Consider the following 19,760-nt stretch of genomic DNA (forward strand, 5'->3'; position numbering starts at 1 on the left):
GCAAAATTCAAAAACAAGTCATCATAAATGTTTATTAAAACCATACGTTGGTGACGTAAACATAGTTTTATGAATCTCTATCAATAATAAAATCGTTAAAAAAAATGAATTTTAAACATAACATATGTTATCATTTATTGCCCAAGTGTGTACGAGGTAGAAATATGAAGAATTTTCTCCAGTCAATTCCTAGCTCACTTATCATTCAGCTTAGCTTCCCAAAGAGTGGGATTGAAGAATTTATTGAAGGCATCCTAAATAGAAAAATAGTAAACAAAATAAGGATTGATAAATATTGAAAATAGTATTGTTATTATTACTAGATAAACACGGTGTAAATCATGGTGCTACCGCGAGTGTGTCGATACTTCTGTGCGCGGCATAAGCTGTGCAGTGGCACTTCAGTGCTGCGCGAGATTCTAAAATTATCGGACAGGCTGAGAGAGGAGAAACAGATAATCCGTTAGGTGAACACCGTAGCTACAGTCCTGAACGAGAAAGAAAGAACGAACGAGTGTACGTGGGTAAGCAAGACGAGGAGAGTTGAGGTTGAAAAGTTCGCAGCATATCGAGTGAGTGCTTGTAGGTGCTAGTACGTTATTTATTACGTATTGTATGTCGTGTTTATTAGTAGTGCGCCTGTCGGAGCAGTGATAAAATAGAGGATACGTAATTGAAAATAGTGTTTAGATAAACGATACATCTATTATTCAAATTACTGTGGTTTTACATTTAGATTACTTACACGGCCAATCTCGAACAAAAAGGGCGGGATGGCGGATGATGAAGGCAACATGTGCGATGACACTTTGGGTAGTGATGCAAACACAGCTTTTGCAAAACGCATTCGAGGTCGGAAAGGAGCTTTAAAGAAAAAAAATGTTTATATGGTTAAGGGTCATAGTTTTATGCCACGATTTTTCAAGCAACCCACTTTCTGTAGCCACTGTAAGGATTTTATATGGTAAGTTTTTATTGATGTTTGTTTTGCAGAATGTCATCGTCAGGAATTATTAACTGTACCGATAATATGTATTAAATTATGCCGGATAGTCATTGTATGTAGTGACAATATACTCACTAAACCATCAGGTATTTTCCTCATAACTGAATCACTGATGACATGTCGATAGAGTTGAAATAAAATCTACATTTCATATAAACCAGTTTAATCAAATTCTACCATGGAACTATGCCAACAAATTTTATCATTTTATTGCTATTATATATTTTTAAATGATTATTTACGTTCGTATAATAAATTTGCATAAACTAAAATATTTTCTTTGTATTAAGAGAGCTTTTTTTCCTCAGTAGAAATTGAATTATACTGTATTTTAAAATACCTCATTTTCGACAATTTATTATGAAAAAGAACGTTGGAATGCCATTATAAATAACTAAATTAACTCATAAACACTCATAAAAAATGGGTGTTGAAGAAGAGTCTGAATCTTGAAAATGACTTCAGGGCTCAGAAAATAGGGGAGGAAAAAACCCTTCAAAAGGCAAACGAGTTTTTCTCTGATTATTAAAATATTCAAATTATTATAAAATGACTAATCTAGACATGTAGTCAATTTTTTTATTTCAAAAAATTCGATTTTAAATAAAATAAAAAATTCCATTGTTTTTTTCGCTTAAGTACTTTTTAATAATTCAATTAAATAGGTAGTATGTAAGAGTTAATTTCGGTTTCTAATATATTACAGTTGCTTTAAAAGCTCTACTTTGTATGACAAAATTGCACGTCGTTTAATTTCATTATGTATATTAAAAATGTTAATGACCTACTTTTCGAGGACGCCCGACTTCTTGTAACATTTTCTAAATATTTTATTAAATAGTTAGTGACCTAAGCATGAAAAAAAAAAATATTCTTTCAAAGTCAAAATAGTTTCAAGCCATATCTACACACAACATAGACTAAAAAAAAACCAGTCAAATCAATAAAATAAGTTAAATCGTTTTTGAGATGTTGTCATACAAAGTTATTATATTATATAGGGTAAAGCTGTGATCATTAGACCGGTGCTTTCATTGAAGCATCGCAAAAAACGAGCAAACTAACATATAGAGTCTCTTTAAATGTATATCTAAAAATTGATATCAGATTTTTAAATCAATTTTTTTTATTCTCAACAAGTGAAGTCATGGATTACGGTAAAGTCGTGAATTTAAATATTCTGCTTAAGAAGCGTAAATTTTTTTTGTTCCAGGATTATTTTGTCAGGATTTTATTTTTTAAAATCCTAATTTTATTATCATGCTCATTATTACAATTACCTTTTTTTTATTCATAAAAATAAAAATTCAAAAAATAGCTAAAAAATGAAATTAGGTGATCAAAAATGGTGTCAAAGTTAATTATAATCACTAATCTGATAAATCGATTTCATTCTATCTAATATAATGACATAAAGCTAACGTTTAGCTATATTTATGTATAAATATTACTTTAAATAGAACATAAAAATCAATACAACTCAAAAATATTTCTTTTACAAGCTTTAAACATATTTTTTTATTTTAAAGTTTATAATTGCATCTCTTGTCACTTTGTATCAATTAAATATGCCCTGATCCAGTTGCATTATATCAGAGATTCATCTTTGTTCAGTATCATAGGCTTATTAGTTTCGAGACAAACTAAGGAATGGGGAATCAGGACAGAGCACAATACTCAGCGACCTTAATAAAGCAAAAAAGGATTATAACATTGCGAATCCTAATGTTCTATTTTGAAACACTTGTTACGTGTTATCGAATATAAATAGATATTTTTCGATGGTCATACATATTATGTGCAATTTCCATCTTAATAATGCAGTAAATTGCATCATTTTAATACGTTTAGGTGAATTCAAATTGATGGAACGTTTATTAGTGTATTAAAGGATAATCTATTGAGTTTAATAATGCATTTACAATGAAATTTAAATAAAATACTCAAGTGATTTTACATTATTTCCACTTGATTGAAAATATGAATATGATTTAAATAAAATGTATAAAAAAAACAATTATCCTTTTTAAAATTTTATTAATAATTGATTTATCAAAGATATTTTTTAGCAATAAATGGATATTGATTCTTATCTTTAATTAAATTGATTGTTAGAGTAATATTTAAATAGTTTTAAAATAGATAATTGCATAGGAGAAAAAAAAAATAACAATATTGAATAATTTCATTTGAATATTCAATTGTTTGCATTTTTTATAAATAATCTGAATATTAAAGATGTAGAATTTATATAACTTTATCTGATTTATGTTACCAAGTTTTATATTACAGTCATAAATTTTATAATAAATCTTTATAGTTATATCATAATTTAATAAGAAAAAAATCTTTTATGGTTAGTAACATTATATTAATGATAACAAGACAAGTTTTTATTATTATTAGATAATTTATTTTTTATTATTAAAATAATTAATCAAATAAAAATGAAGTGTAATCGTATATACTATAGTCTTTTAGCTAGTAAGCACGTCACATGAAATATAAATGTAGAAAAAGTGAACATTTTTATCAAAGTTTTTGACCCTCCACTCTGCTTACCAGCTAAAAAATTATTATAAAAGAACTAATTTTACAATGATGAACAATAAAAAAAGAATTGGTTTGTTTCAGGGGCTTTGGAAAACAAGGATATCAGTGCCAAGGTATTTCAAAATGTTCACAGAAGGAAGTTAATAAAATAATTGTTAAAAAGTAATCAAGGAAGTTAATAAAATATTAAGAAAATGAAATTTTTTAAAAAAATATTAAACAACTGGTTTTTTTTTCAATTAATACTAATAATTACTTGATATTTTCAAATGTCTATTAAACTATATAATAAAAAAAAAATCATATTTAACGAAAGTTTTACATAAAAATTAAAAAATTAAATTGTATGATATAATTATTGAATTTTTAAACATGTTTTGTTTTGTTAATTTTACATAGTTGTGATAAATTTATTTTGAAAATATCATATAATTATTAACATTAAACCATTAATTAATGGAATTGATATAAAATTTTCATCATTCAAATAATAGTTTTCAGTTTATAGTGTACTCAACATTATTTTCTAAGAATAATCTTTTCTATTCCAGTTTGTAGTTTCGTTGTTCATAAGCGATGTCATGAGTATGTTAGCTTCACATGCCCTGGAGCCGACAAGGGTGCTGATTCTGACGTAAGTTATCGTTTTTAATAACAACTTCATTTCTCTAAGACTTATCTCAGATGAGTAAGACTAGGCAAAGTACATACAAATTGTTCAGAATTACTTAGCAATATTATTTTTTATTTTACTAATAATATTCCTGAGAACATAGAAAATTCAATTTAAATCATTCTAGACACATGATAAAGATCCAGAACATCATAATTATAATATTTTATTTAAAATTAACTTCAAAGAAATTTTAACATAATATTTATTTTGGTTTATCTTAATCACCTTTTATAGAAGTTTCTAATTAATGCCAATTTTAATAAAGAAAATGAAAATTATAATTAAGTAAATAATGTCTAAAAATTGGATGCATAAATAATCACCTTACCAAGACATTTAATATTACTTGAATAAAAAGAAATGACTTTGCCAAGACTTCTCTGTAAAATTACACTATACCTGAACAATTTTATAAAGGATGAGCAATATATTTGATAAAAAGTATTTTAAAAAAACGTCTTCACAATCCTATACCTCTTGCAAAGACTACTAGAATAAAGTAAGATTCAAATGCCTTAAAGCAATTTTATAAAGACAAGTAAATTTATAAAACTGAATATACTTATTTAATTATGTACAATACTACTTTTCATCATCTTGATAAAAAAGGATTTTTTTCTATAACAAATAATATCCAGATACATCTTCATATAAATAAAGATGGATATAAAAAATAGAAATATGATTGAATAAATACTGAAAAATCTAGCTGTTGGTTTCATGCATATTTACTTCTAACTCTTGTATTTTTATGGACAATTATCGTTTAAATCGACAAAAACGTTTGTTTGGAAAACTGCCAATCTTTCGTAGGTCATGTAGTAGATTCACATTAATATGTTATAAGTGTAAATGGATCGGTAAATTGATTCTTCAGTCTATCGATCAGTTCTCATAAACTGTCTTTGATGAATTTTTTATCGGAAAGATTATTATCTTTTGGATGATTGCTTTTAACCAATCATTGGTTTTTCTTCTTGGTGTCATGTTTTTTTTTTTCTTTTAATATTCTGAATAACTTTTTGCTTTGATCTCATTGCTTGAATTGTTTAACAAGGTGATGAAAAGTTGGGATAGCATTTTAATCAATTTTAGTTTTACCACGAGAACTTGACTGAATAATAATCTACTGTTATTTTATTTAAGATTGTAATCTAAATATTAAATACATACTTCATAATAAGAAGTATCATATTAATTACTGATGGGAATGCAACTAATGAATGATTATAAAAATAATTTATTAATGAAATAATAATAACTATTATATTAAGACCAGGATTACATGTTTATTTTCAACTATTGCTGCAATGATGAAATTTCTTTTAAAAAATAATGGAATTCAAGTTTCTAAAAAATCTATACTGATTTCTGATTTTCAGATATTATTTAATTATCTCTACATTTTCGGTTCTTGTTGAAAAAGATAGGTGTGCTTTTAAACTGTTTTAAAAAAAATTTTCTGCTAAATTGTCAATGATACAAACGCTTTTCTCTTATTGACTTCTTATTTCTTGAACTTTGAAGTGCATAAATTATTTCTAATGGGAGAAATTTATGTTAAAATATTCACTATATGTGTAAAAAAGTACAGCTTATGAAACTGGGAAATAAATAAAATATTGCGACCCATTTTTTTTTTATTAAAGAAAAAGGCAGGCAATTATTTTCATTAAAATTCTGATAGATGACTTAGTAAGATCGTGGATGAATAATTAAATATTCATTCTTTTTCTATTTTATTTTTTGTGTAAAAAATGCATTAAGCACATCTAATCTAGTTCTTCATGAACTAATAATATATCTTGAGCTATCATCAATTTTTTTATACTTTGTCGCTGTTTTAACGAAGATTATCACGCTCGAATACTGTCAAATCAATGACTCTGCAGTTAGATGAAGTAAAAAAAATTGATTTTTAAATTATTACAAAGTGTAATGTAGACTTCATTGAATATACTATGATACACTATAGTTTAAAATTTAGAGATCATAAGAAAAATTTCGGAATTAAATTTCAAGTAGCTGTATTTTCACCGAAAAAAACTTCCCAAGTTTACAAGTAAATATAAACCTTTCTTAATAGTTCAAAAATGTTTTCCTAAAATAATAAATTTTAGAAGCCACACGGAGAAAAATATTAAGACTCGTAATAATTTTCTTAGTGAATAAAAATGATGATATTGATTTTACTTCAAAGGATTATTGATATTATTGTAAAGTTATAAAATCCTTACAAATAACAGAAAAATATTCTGGTGTTTATCACTTTAGTGGATTAAAATTAAACTTAACAGTTTACACTAAAGGAATTTGTTTTGTCTCATATTTAGATCTAAGAATTTATTATTGGTGTATATATTTCTGAATATTGGAAAATGGACATCACTTGTCGTAGAGTATAAGCCGTGTGCCGATAAATTAATTTGATCGTTGTCTTTTCTTTCCTCATTTCAATATTCTTGTTTATAGAAGAGGTATTAGAATAGCTAAACAGGTTACACTGTAAATCCAAGTGTATTGTTGTTACACATCTAGGCGTGTTAAATATGACGTCACCCATTTGATTAACATTGTAGTCACTTTTTACACATTTCAAAACGCATTGAAAGTGACTACTATGTTAATCAAATAGGTGACGTCATATTTAATACGTTTAGATGTGTAATAACAATGCACTTGGATTTTCAGTGTATAAAGAGTAGGTTTAAGTCGTATGTGTGCGAGAGGTCGTAGATTCGAATCCCCGAGTAGGAAAAATTGGTTGGGACAAAGAATTCAATTTAAATTGCATAAAATAGTCATAAGAAAGGTACAATTATCATTAAATGAGCTATATAAATCGATGAAAATATTTTATTTCAGATTGTATCAGAAATTTTTCAATATTATTTAAATAAAAGTAACATTATTCTTGCGTCATAATTATTCTATCGCTAATGAATATTACAATAAGAAATTGAGGAATACATTAATGTATAATTTTGAATGACATAAATTAAAATTGAATGATAATGTAATGGAATTTACATTTTCCAATAATATTGTTTCAAAAAATGTTTTCACTAGAAAAGTAAAGTAAATTGTATTTATTTATTAATTATTATTTCATAATTATTACGAGAATTCTGGTTGTTCATGCTTTACATTTTTCTCCGTGTATTCCTTTGAAGTAAAGTCAAATGCCTTTCTCTTATAAGTTGCCGAAAATATACACCCTTCAACTCAAATAGATCATGAGTGAAATTTTTTTAAAAGTTGAATAATTATTGTTAGATTCTCAAATTATCAAACAACAATCATTAAAAGGAAATTAAGTTACAAAATAAATGAAAGAACATGGAATGAGTATCATCAATGAAATAATCATCTTTGAACATACAGTTGCTGAAAAATGGGCCAAATTCAAAAATTATTCTCATCATCTTTCAATTTTAAACGATAGTGTGCATCACTGAAAACTAATCTGAATAAATGTATGTAATTGTGTACAGCAGCATATATACACATGGATATGTTTATTATTTATATAAAATATATAAACTGCTGTACATCTGAATTTTCCCGATAACTGATAATATCCCCAATTCTTTACTTGCGTGCATGGTGTAATGATGACCTAATTCAGGATACACGGACTAAGCATCAATTCAAAGACCACACCTACAACAGCCCTACCTTCTGTGATCACTGCGGTAGTCTTCTGTATGGTGTCATTCATCAGGGCATGAAATGCCAAGGTATTGGTTTCACACCACAGTATCTGGACAATCTAATACATTTGAGTTGACATAATGTTGCTTTTTGTATTTTTTCCTCTTTCACTAAATATCTACAACAATGATAACTCAACTGCTACTTCTTTTGTAAAAATGACTGCTTTTAAATCAAACATTTAATACTTTTGTGTAAATATGTACATCTAACTTATCTAATTCGGCGATTTTTCCGTGGAAATACATAGACAAAGTGGCGTATCAGCAAATACTGCTATGCTAGAGATTATGTGACTAAATAAATAGTATTATATTCATAGATCATATGAACATCATTAAAAGTAGAATTTTCGGTTTCATGTAATTTAGAATTGCTTTTAAATACATTGTTTTCAGGAAAAAAATTGGAAATTTAATATATCTCTAGCGGGCTCAAGCTATGTAGCTATTGAATATCCAATTAATGGTCATTTCCAATCACTTTTCTAGTGACTTAACATGGTTAGTCCAATTCCTTTAACATCTTTTATTCATTTTCAGGATTTATCCAACGTTTCTTCAACCTTTTATTTCTAATTAATGAAAAGTTAGAGATGGAATTAATGTGTTCATTCACTTTCAATACAACACTTAAATTCACGGTGAATTTAATTTCTTTTGGACTAATTTCTTCAATGATCTTCAATGATCAGCTGTCCAATAGCTGCTCTATTAATTGACCAAGATAGACATATGATCATGCTTGATAAATGTAATGAACACACAATGAGATTTCACACGAAGAGTTGTACATTCGATGCACTCTCAACCTTTCAATAATCGTTAAGATTGAAGCCCGCTAGAGATCATTCAGATAAAATGCCCATGAAAATACTGGTTATTAAGATTATTTAGCAATAATTATGACACGTTTTCACGGAAAATCTTCGAAATATTGTGAGTGAGGAATGTTTAATTTAGGTCTGACTTTTTATCAATTATAAGTCTAATCATTAACATTTATATATAAGTAGTTGACAATACATTTAACATCATTGGGTGTCAAACACTTGTAATATTTATCGATAACAAACAGAATATATTGTCATATTTATTATGGTTGGCATTCATGTTCATGACATTTGGACCATCAAGTTCGATGAGTTAATGAATGAAATTTTAATAATCATGTCTGGACCTAATGTAAATAATTTCTCGCCAAGTGTTACGTTCATGTATATGACATGTTTGTATAGTGTGTGTAAAATGCATTAATATATTCATACATACTCACACAAATATTTTTTAATCAAAGAAGAATCCTGATGATTTAAATAAATTTTAATATACCAATTCATAGTCAATTAATGGAGCTAAAATTATGATAAAGATGAAGTAATTTAGAGAAAAAGATTTTACATTCAAGGCTGCTTCAAATATTATATTTATTTCCGATTAACTTCCCCTTTTTTAATATTTTCCAGGCCAATCATATCTCAACTTATTAATCATTTGTTTCCCCTCGTCCTTCTAATCACACTTGCCAGGAAACTAATTTTTTTTTCATGTCTTATTCGTGTTGGAAGATCGAATAGTTAACGAATTGATTCTGACGTAGATGATCTCCACCTGAATGTTGCCTGTTCATTCGTCATCTTGATGAATGAAATTAACTTAACAGATTCATAAAATTGACATTCTAGAATTAATAGTAAAAACTTTATTCTAGACTTTCTAAAGAATTATAACAATTCATTCTAGCAAAAATCATTTGTATCAGATTGAATGAGTTGCTGAAATTCTACCCTAACTAAAATCTATTTATTTTCATTCAAGAATTTCAATCCTTTATATACACATTTTTTTCAATATTTTTCCTTTGAAGGTTTTTAGATTTATGAACTCACAATTTTCCTTTTAATTTCCCTCTATGTCTTCAGGCTGTTCACTCTTTTTATTTCTTTTGATAAATGACAAAGTAAAACGAGCTTGATTAATTTTTCTCGACATCAATCTATCAAATAGTCTTTGATCTTTTTGCTCGATAAAAATATATTTTTATATACAACAATTAAGTCATTTGTCACATTTTATTTATAATTAAGCAGCTAAAACCTTTTCTTATGATCATAATAATGAAGTTATTAATGAGAAAAAATAATAATTAGTCTATGAATTAGGTATTTCCTTTTAATGATGTCCTAACACCTAAATAAAATGTGTGTGAGTTAATATGACATATAGTGTGCATTTATTTTTTGATTATTGACTTCTGTCTCTACTAATCTATTTTTCCCATGTTTTCTGAAAGTGTTCTTTAACATAATAATGTAAATTTTTTATAACTCATAATATTTAATTTAACTAATATCTATCTACTATTCTATTGAATGTACAATCTAAGCACAAAATACGTGCGGCCACGCACATTTATTCTTTCGTGCACTGAATACTATATTTAATAAATCATAAGTAAATGAATATAAATTTAACTTAAAAATTTAATAAACCCCTCAGATAGAAAAAATTGATTTACAAAAATTTTCTTAAAATATATATAAAATAATTAATCATTAAATTAGGTTTGCATAAATAACTTTAAAATTATATTCTACATTTTTAATGTATTTAAATTATTTATTCAACTTAATTAGTACGTACTCCAATAGATTAGATTCTTTTTCAAAAGATTTATAAATATTTATAATAGGAATTATTAGTCTTGGTAACGAAGACAAGCATTATTATTTATCAAAGTTAATCAAAATAAATTGTTTCTAGCTTAATAAAAATAGCTTATTAAAAGCTGTAATTAATAGCTCAAAGATTTATAAATCATGTGTTTTCCAGCTTTTATAGATTAATTTTCTTCTTAATTTTTCCAAGATTAATAGATAAAAACTTTTTCCTATTTTTTATGTGATGCAAGGTCACTGATAAAAAGCAACATTTTATTATTTTATAATCTGTGTGGTGGATAGGAATCGTTTAATATGTTTATCATATCAGTACTTGATAAATCTACTCCATTTTTGCACCATTATTCACACCTAGATAATTATCAGAAGAATCTATAAGTAACAAAAATACCTTTATTATCCTGGGTAAAAGCAATCTAACAAGTTCGTAAAGCAGTTTCTGACAACTATACGTTGGGATTTGTAAAGGGATTATCAACTAAGTACCTCTTTGGTCTCCAAAGACCAGCATTATCTTTGAAAGTTGTAAGTTCAGCGTTTTCATCACGAATATAATGAGTATCATCTTTCCTGGTGGAAAGAAATCTTCACTCTATATCTTCAAAGTATCTCGGAATGAAAGAGACTTCTTTTTTTTTCTTCAATACAGGACACTTTTATGTCACAATAGTTGACTCAATTCACTAATAAAATATACTTCTATAGCTAGTGAAGCTAAACAATTTGGTTTTTTTCGAGAGACTCTTAAAACACAAAAATCTATTCAGTAAGAGTTCCTCAAAATCATCAGATAATGATATTTTTGCCATTTTCGTAGCACATTTTGAAGTGCTTTTGTCATGTAATCATCTTCAATGATCACTTTTCACTTTGATGTTCAATTCCAGAGCTTATATAATACTAAAAAAGCTTTTTGGTATGAATAACTGATATTCTTCATTGCTTTATATTATCTCTTTGATTATCACCCATTTTTATTAAAACTGTATCATTTGTTCTGGAGCTATTAATTGAAAATAGATTCCTCTAAACTACATGGTGGATCATAAGAGACATTTTTCAGTCGTCAATCAAATTGCTGAAAACCCATGTTAATCATCAGATGAGTGTCGTTCAGATGTCAGACCATTTTTCTCCACAATTGTAGACTAATTACCTACATGTATCATTTTTTTGCTGCAAGCTTGTCATTTTCTATGTATTTTTCTGTACACAAAATGCCAATTTTGAAGCAAAAAATAAAATATGTATACATGTGTGGTTTAAATGTTTTTTTTTTCTGGTCAAAGAAATGTGTGTATTAACTAAATGTACATATGTAAAGTATTTTATCCTTAGACAACTAAATAGAGTTTAAACAAATATATAACAAAAGGTTGCCTTATTAAGAGAAAGGAAAATACTGTAGGGATTATTTTGATAATAATTATTCTACAGACAAAGGAATTAAAGTTTTTCAAATTTATATTGTTTGAGCCGTGTAAATGTTGCTTTTCCTGTGAAAAAGTACAAAGAAACATCCAAAACTGGCCTTTCCTGGGCCCGATGACTTTATGTTCTCAGGCCGCAAAAATGCCACACAAGTGGGAAAATTTCACATACTTGACGCCAACCTTCTGTGACCACTGCGGCTCAATGCTTCATGGTATCGCGCATCAGGGACTCAAATGTTCAGGTAGTTAAAATTACAAAGTCAAGAATATTGTGATTACAACGAAAACCAAAAAAAAAATTAATTAATTAATTAACTAACAAAAATCATTGAATTGTTCAAAATAAAACCTTATTTCAATTATCAACTTAATTCCATCCGATTCGATATTTATCACTTAATAGCCGAATTCTTTGATTCATTACTAGCAGCACTACTTAAGAATTCATGTCATAGTCTGACAAATATTCGTTCAACTAATCTTAAGTAGGTAGAATCATTAGGCATTTCTTAAAATAACCCTATTATTCGTACTAAGATGTACATTCAACAAATTACATGTATATTGCCGAAATCAATCAGTTAATTACTCAAATTGCATGCAATTTTGGGCAACATATTAATATAACTACATTCATTGGTTTGAATGTCATTCAAATAAAAATCTGCTCCTTTTAATTCAATGATTATCTTAAAAATTCTTACTTTTTCAAATTTATTCCTTCTAAATAAATATCCAACAGTGCATGGGGCCTAAAGATAAAACTATTAATAACATAATTATCAGTATAGATTTATACTTGTCTGAACTGTGTGAGTCTTATTCTTCTTGCACTAATTTTTTATTATCAATACTCTCAACTCACTTCTGTTGTATTATATTACATCATTTCCTGGATCTAAACCGAAACTTATAGTGCATTCGACAATCCGTTATAATTGAATAATTGTTTTAAAAAAAAAATGTAAAAATGAAATGAATGAGAAATTAAGTAACATTGTTTATTATTATATGTGTAGATTTTAATAATAGAGTAGATTTACTGCCATTCATTTAGTCTAGATTTAATCAAATGCATACAAACATTCATTATGCATGTACGTAAATGGTAATTATATATTTTATATTAATTTATAAAATATGTAATTAAAAGTACAATTATATATACATATTATTTTTATATATAAATATCAATTATCTATCTAATATAGTTAAAAAGTATTTTTTCATTTAAAAATATTATCATTCTCTGATTTTTGTTTCCTATCTTTGTAACCTTTTTTCCATTTATTTATCCCCGAAATTATAATCCATTACCTCTAATGCTACTTGTCATAGTTCACTCGTAGTCTATATTCTTTTGGTCTTATAATTTGTAATTAGTATGAAAAAATGATTTAAGTTTATTGAAACCAAACCAAAAATATCGTTAAAAAAACCATTATCAGTTTTATGCAATACATAATTCAGAATTATTATCTACCAACTTTATTTTTATTGGTTTGTAAAATTAGTGATGTTTATTGAATAAACCAGATGACACTATTGAGTTTATATTTTTGTCGTTTAAATGGTAAGAAAAATGAATTCTTACAGACATAATGATATTGATGTGAAGTATATTAATCATATTAATAATGAATTTGTTATTATTAATATATAGCATGTGACATGAATGTCCACAAAAGATGTGAAGAAAGTGTACCTAATCTTTGTGGATGCGATCATACGGAGAGACGTGGTCGTATTTCTCTCAACATAAGTGTTAGTGGAAACAAGCTCACTGTAGAAGGTATTACATTTTTTAATCAATTTAAGAAACTAAAATTTTTTATCTTCACACGCACCAATCATGGATTGCATCAAAACATTCATTCACATTTATTCATTGATGGTATACCATTAGAAGATGTTCAATCATTCAAAACTCAATAATGAAAATCTGATAATGAATTTCATTTGATTTCATTTTCATAATTCACTCAATTTTATGATTAATATTGCTGCATTGTTTTAATAATTGTACAATAAATAATACCTAAAACCTAACTTGTTGGTGGCAACAACAGAAGTGGAAGTGGTAGTTCAAGTCTGATAGCTGTTTTATCAAAGAAGGAAAAGTAAAAGAAGAAAATAAATGTTGTAAACTTTACAACGAACATCAAGGAAATTAATGATGTATCTTGTACAATAAAAACTTGAGAGAAAAAGAGTATATAAATTTCAAAGTTTGATCCAATTAGCTAATGATATGTTTATAAAAAATTCATGTCGCATTTATGTAAAAAGGCAAGTTCACTTGAATACTTAAAGTACAGACTGAGTAAAACCTTCATCTACTGAAGAATGAAGAACTAAAGTGGTTTAAATAGATCAGAAAAAATCTTCGAAGAAAGTAGCTGACAATTTGTTTTCTTGATGGATGAGTATCATGAAGAGTTTTGGAATAACTAGTTGATCTACTTCTCATTTTAAAGAACTATTTAAAAACTTCTATTAACCTCTGCCAGTTCAATTTGATTTAAAACCCTCACTTTTCATGCTGCATAAAGGCTCTAAAGGTTCTTCTGCAGTATCAGATTTTTGCTTGGGTTAGAATTCATCAGGCTGCCTTCTGCGCCATATATTCTTCATAATTATTTAATATCATCACCAACAACATTTCGAAAATAAAAAGTATCGATTGTCTTTATTTTAACATAGGGAAAATTGTTTTGACAACAATATTAATATAATTTTAAGTACCATGAATTTTTTTTTTTTATTCCAGTTAAACAAGGTAGAAACCTTATTCCTATGGATCCCAACGGATTGTCAGATCCTTATGTAAAACTAAAACTAATTCCGGATACTGATGGAGTCAAAAAAAAAACCAAAACCATAAAGGCATCTTTAAATCCAGAATGGAATGAGACAATCACTTTGTAAGTATGAAAATAATTAAAAATAAATTAATCAACTTTGCTAATTATGTTACGGGAAATACCCTAAATGTAGAAAATGTATAACTTCTTTAAAATGTCGCAAATTTATTAAAATTTATTTACTTGTCTGATGAGCAAAATGTTAAGATAAACTTCCAAAAGATCCAAGGTGCATCATAGTAAATAATTTCGAACAAACTTCTACAATGAATTTTTAATGAAAGCCGAACAGGGAATGCTTCATTTCAGTATTCTTAACTCCACTTATATTAGTCTAGCATATTTGATAGTGTGTAGTATCAATATTACTATCACGTCATGAGCACAAAGAGAATTTTGAAACATTCGGAAGAGTTAAAGCTAACACCAGTGTCTTATATCAAAGAGAGATATTGCTAGAGGGAATTTTGACAACAAAGCTCCAAGATGACTGTCAATATATAGTAAAACTTAGCCAAGTCAACAAGAGACGGTATTTGCTAGTTTACTTGCGCCCTAATATTGAAATTGTTCTTATTTGAAGAGATAATAGGGAAGACCGTATCACCTAACAAACTCAAACTAAATCAGTGAAGTTTTTGATGAAGTGATTCATGGTAGTAATGAATACACTTTGACACTAAGAACTAAAAATATGATTGCCGAAATTTATCCTTAGCATAAGATAATTTAAATAAAAGAAGTTTTTAAGGTTGATTAAAAGATTAATTTCAAAAATGAGATCTTTAAAGCAGTGATAAATTAATGATTTTTTTTTCTTTTTTTTTAAGTGATCTAAAACCTGAAGATAAGGATCGGCGGCTGCTCATTGAAGTGTGGGATTGGGATCGTACGTCAAGAAACGATTTTATGGGATCTTTGTCTTTTGGAATCTCAGAACTGATAAAAGCTCCGGCAGATGGTTGGTTTAAACTCCTTACACAAGAAGAGGGAGACTTTTATAATGTTCCAGTACCTGAAGAAGGTGTAGATTTAGCTGAGCTCAAGAGTAAAATGAGGGTATTTATTATCGAAGATCTAGATATTATTAGTAAAACTTTGAAGATTTGAAATGATTTAGCTACATAATCAACTGCTTACAGAAGACTTCGGTAACAAAGAAACCTAATACGCCACAAGATAGAGAACTACCACATAATATGGGTAAGAGTGACTTAATAAGAGCATCTGATTTCAACTTCTTAATGGTGCTTGGTAAAGGAAGCTTCGGAAAAGTATTATTAGCAGAACGGAAAGGAACTGATGAACTTTATGCAATAAAAATATTAAAGAAAGATATTATTATTCAAGATGATGATGTTGAATGTACGATGGTGGAGAAACGGGTTCTTGCATTGTCACATAAACCACCGTTTCTTGTTCAACTTCATTCTTGTTTTCAGACTATGGTAAAAATTTTTATAATTACTGGTAGACTTTTATTTATTATCTTACACCCATTTTATTACTTTTTGACTTTATATCAAATTAGGATCGACTTTACTTTGTTATGGAATACGTTAATGGTGGAGATTTGATGTTCCAAATTCAACAGTGTGGCAAATTTAAAGAACCTGTTGCAGTGTAAGTTAAATTATTATTGATTAATATTCTTTGGATATTAAATCTTTGTTGATCACCAATTTACGATTGTTATTAATTTTATTTATAGATTTTATGCATCTGAAATCGCTATTGGTTTATTTTTCTTACATTCTCGTGGTATTGTTTACCGAGATTTAAAATTAGATAACGTTCTACTTGATCAAGATGGTCACATCAAGATTGCCGATTTTGGAATGTGTAAAGAAGGTATTACTGGTGATAGAACAACTAAAACCTTCTGTGGAACGCCTGATTATATAGCGCCTGAAGTAAGTGATTTGCCAAGTGGTGCTCTATTTAATCACAATAAATTAGATTCTCGTAAATAAAATGTTTTTTTTTTTATTGAATAGATTATTCTTTATCAACCATATGGAAAATCAGTCGATTGGTGGGCATATGGAGTTCTCTTATATGAAATGCTTGTGGGGCAACCACCGTTTGATGGTGAAGACGAAGAAGAACTATTTGCTGCTATTACTGATCATAGTGTTAATTATCCTAAAAGCTTATCAAAGGAAGCTAAAGAAGCTTGCAAAGGGGTAAAATAACTTAATATAATGATGTCATAAAAGTATATGGTAATTGTCTAGAAGTCGGGCTCCACCTACTTTCTTACCTTGCTAAATTGCAATTCGATTTCTGCTGATTTTTTTACGACTGAATAAATTATATTAGCGAAGAATTATTGTCAGTCACCTTTTTCGTAATCATATAATTTACTTTATTATGATGCCCACAACCTACACACTTGCGATATTTTTTAATGATAATAAAAATTTATTGTAGTCAATAAAAAATTGCATAACTTTTTTTGTAGTTTTTGACTAAGAATCCAAGCAAGAGATTAGGCTGTGGATTCCGAGGTGAAGAAGACGTGAGAGGACATGCATTTTTCCGTCGTATTGACTGGGAGAAGATTGAAAATCGTGAAGTTCAACCACCATTCAAGCCGAAAATTGTAAGTCCATTAATATTTGTTCTAACTATTGGATTTTTTTAAAATCAGAATTTTTCTCACCACTTATCTTTTCAAACATCTTATTTTTATATCATGTATTTACTATTGGTGAATATTTTTCTTTCCACACATATACATAAAATTTTTTTTTTTCATTTACAGAAACACAGAAAGGATGTGAGCAATTTTGATAAGCAATTTACATCTGAAAAGACAGACCTCACACCCACAGATAAACTTTTCATGATGAATTTGGATCAAACAGAATTTATGGGATTTTCTTACTTAAATCCTGAATATATTGTACACATTTAAACATGATGTATTTAAAAATCATTTCAGATAATAATTTTGTCGCTTCTCCCATCTTCTATACAAAACACTCAAACTCCCATCTCAAATTTTCCTAATTCTTCATAAATGGATAATCATCTCCTTTCACCTAAATCATCCGATGTATTTTAGTATTATCTCTTTCATGATTTAGGATGAACAATTTCCTGAGTATATTTAAATGAAAAATAATATTTATATATAAAATATAAGATTCTCTATACGCATTTCTTATCCAAGAGTAACATCTCTCGAACTCTTTTATTTCAATGAATATAAAGTGCTGATTAAATAAATAATTAAATTTTACGTTACGATGAAACAATCAGTTCTTCACTGTGATTATAACGTCATTAATAACTTGATATAAATTTATGAAAAGTTAACTTACTTAAAACTCTATACATCAAGTTACATATTTCGTAATAGATTTAATCGTGTTGATCCATCAGCATCTATACTTGCTTAGACAATTTTCATACGTCAACGATCAACTATTATATTAAGAAAGTTCAACTCATGAACAGAATTTATTTATCTAGATCAAGAATAAAGAAAAAGTTTCAAAATGTTATTTAACTAATTATTATTTAATTTTAATTGTTTATTATTATTATTGAGATCGATTTTCAAGACATATCAGTAAAATTGGATTTTATTTATTAATTTTTTTCAGAAAAATAACTTCTTTTTCTACAGCATACCAATTCAACATAAAGATGGATTGACACAATATAATATATCCGATACATCCATTTTCCTTTAGAATTTCTCTTGCATTTTTTCATAAATCGAGCATATCTACATGTAAGAAAATAATCAATATCTGTTGCTCGACAGGACTTCTTATAAAAAGAAAATTTTAAAAATCTTTTTGTTGATATTAATTGTTAAAGTAAGATAACTTTTCGAGTTAGATTACAGACCATGAGGCCTGTGAAAACAATACTTGAAAAATTCATTCCTTTTTGATATATAGTTTTGAATGCATGTTAATGTATATAAAATTATATATATAAATATATAAAAATATATTTAAAACAAAAATATATCAAATTTTGTCAACACGGAATGTGGACTTCTGTAGTTCGACTCTGTTGTTATTATGCTGTCAGAGTAGAAGAGAGAAAAATATCAAATCATCAAAATTCTGAATAATAACAATACTGAAATAATTTTAAGAGTTAGTTTCTACGCGTAATCGAAAACCGATTTTGAAAATAAAAAAAAAAAATCACAAAAAAACGTTAAAAGTAAATTTGTTAACTTCAAATAGAAACCACTGTTAGAAAACTGCGGAAAGTACTAAATTCAACATTTTTGAAATGTTTCAATAATATATGCATAAATTTCTTATTGTCCTGAAAAATTTTCGACATGGTCTATTTTTTAATTAGCTCAATTTTTCTATATTATAATATTTCAATCCTCCAGTGCTGTAGTTATGAAAAGTATATTAAAACAAAAAATAAATGAAAACTAATCATTCACTACAGGGTATCTCCTCATCGATTCTAACGGCTCTGAAATATGGAGTCAGAAATGCCAAAATATGTCAAAAATATGAATTACCAGTTGTATTATTATTTTTATTGATTTGCAATAAGACCGTTTATTTTTATAAAAAAAAAAAAAAATTATAGATTAATTCATGTTATAAATGCAAAAAATGCAGTTACTTTAATGTTTATAATCTATCATCTTGAACACTCATCAAGATAATAACTTATTACTATATTTAAAGCAATTATTTTTTCTAATAATGTAAAATAAACTCTTCTTGTCGGATCAACACAATTATAAAATTTTTTTTTTTTTTTTTATCAATCCTTTTTCATAATCCTTAAACTTTAGCTGTATATACCTTCTATATTTACTCGGAACCCGTCTTCCAAA

The 19,760-nt window shown here is 27.2% G+C and overlaps 1 protein-coding gene across 5 annotated transcripts; it reads left to right on the top strand.

Annotated features, from left to right (window-relative positions):
- The first annotated feature begins 295 nt into the window (after positions 1–295).
- On the top strand, positions 296–19,501 carry LOC118070884 (Protein C kinase 53E). 5 transcript variants are annotated; one of them, XM_035089743.1, is made up of 14 exons: positions 296–572; positions 737–964; positions 3,641–3,672; positions 4,111–4,193; positions 7,864–7,975; positions 13,726–13,854; positions 14,833–14,986; positions 15,757–15,985; positions 16,069–16,374; positions 16,458–16,549; positions 16,638–16,839; positions 16,924–17,112; positions 17,391–17,531; positions 17,694–19,501. In XM_035089743.1, exons 2-14 carry the CDS (start codon positions 774–776, stop codon positions 17,844–17,846), a joined length of 2,013 nt encoding a protein of 670 aa, XP_034945634.1. In that variant the 5' UTR covers positions 296–572; positions 737–773; the 3' UTR covers positions 17,847–19,501. The 5 variants fall into 5 exon arrangements, with proteins under 5 accessions (XP_034945634.1, XP_034945632.1, XP_034945633.1 ...); XM_035089741.1 differs by lacking the exon at positions 7,864–7,975 and adding an exon at positions 12,193–12,304 and having other exon boundaries at positions 348–582; XM_035089742.1 differs by lacking the exon at positions 7,864–7,975 and adding an exon at positions 12,193–12,304 and having other exon boundaries at positions 348–524.
- Positions 19,502–19,760: the final 259 nt, after the last annotated feature.

Source organism: Chelonus insularis, unplaced genomic scaffold (assembly GCF_013357705.1).
Source record: "Chelonus insularis isolate UGA/USDA-ARS -01 unplaced genomic scaffold, ASM1335770v1 contig_70_pilon, whole genome shotgun sequence".
NCBI classification, from domain to species: domain Eukaryota; kingdom Metazoa; phylum Arthropoda; class Insecta; order Hymenoptera; family Braconidae; genus Chelonus; species Chelonus insularis.

What these genes read in the sequence shown, in the direction of transcription:
- LOC118070884 (XM_035089743.1), top strand. Translation starts at nt 774, where the DNA reads ATGGCGGATGATGAAGGCAACATGTGCGATGACACTTTGGGTAGTGAT. An exon ending in CTAAAGAAGCTTGCAAAGGG is followed by an intron (nt 17,113 to 17,390) that starts GTAAAATAACTT and finishes CTTTTTTTGTAG; the next exon opens with TTTTTGACTAAGAATCCAAG. An exon ending in CACCATTCAAGCCGAAAATT is followed by an intron (nt 17,532 to 17,693) that starts GTAAGTCCATTA and finishes TTTCATTTACAG; the next exon opens with AAACACAGAAAGGATGTGAG.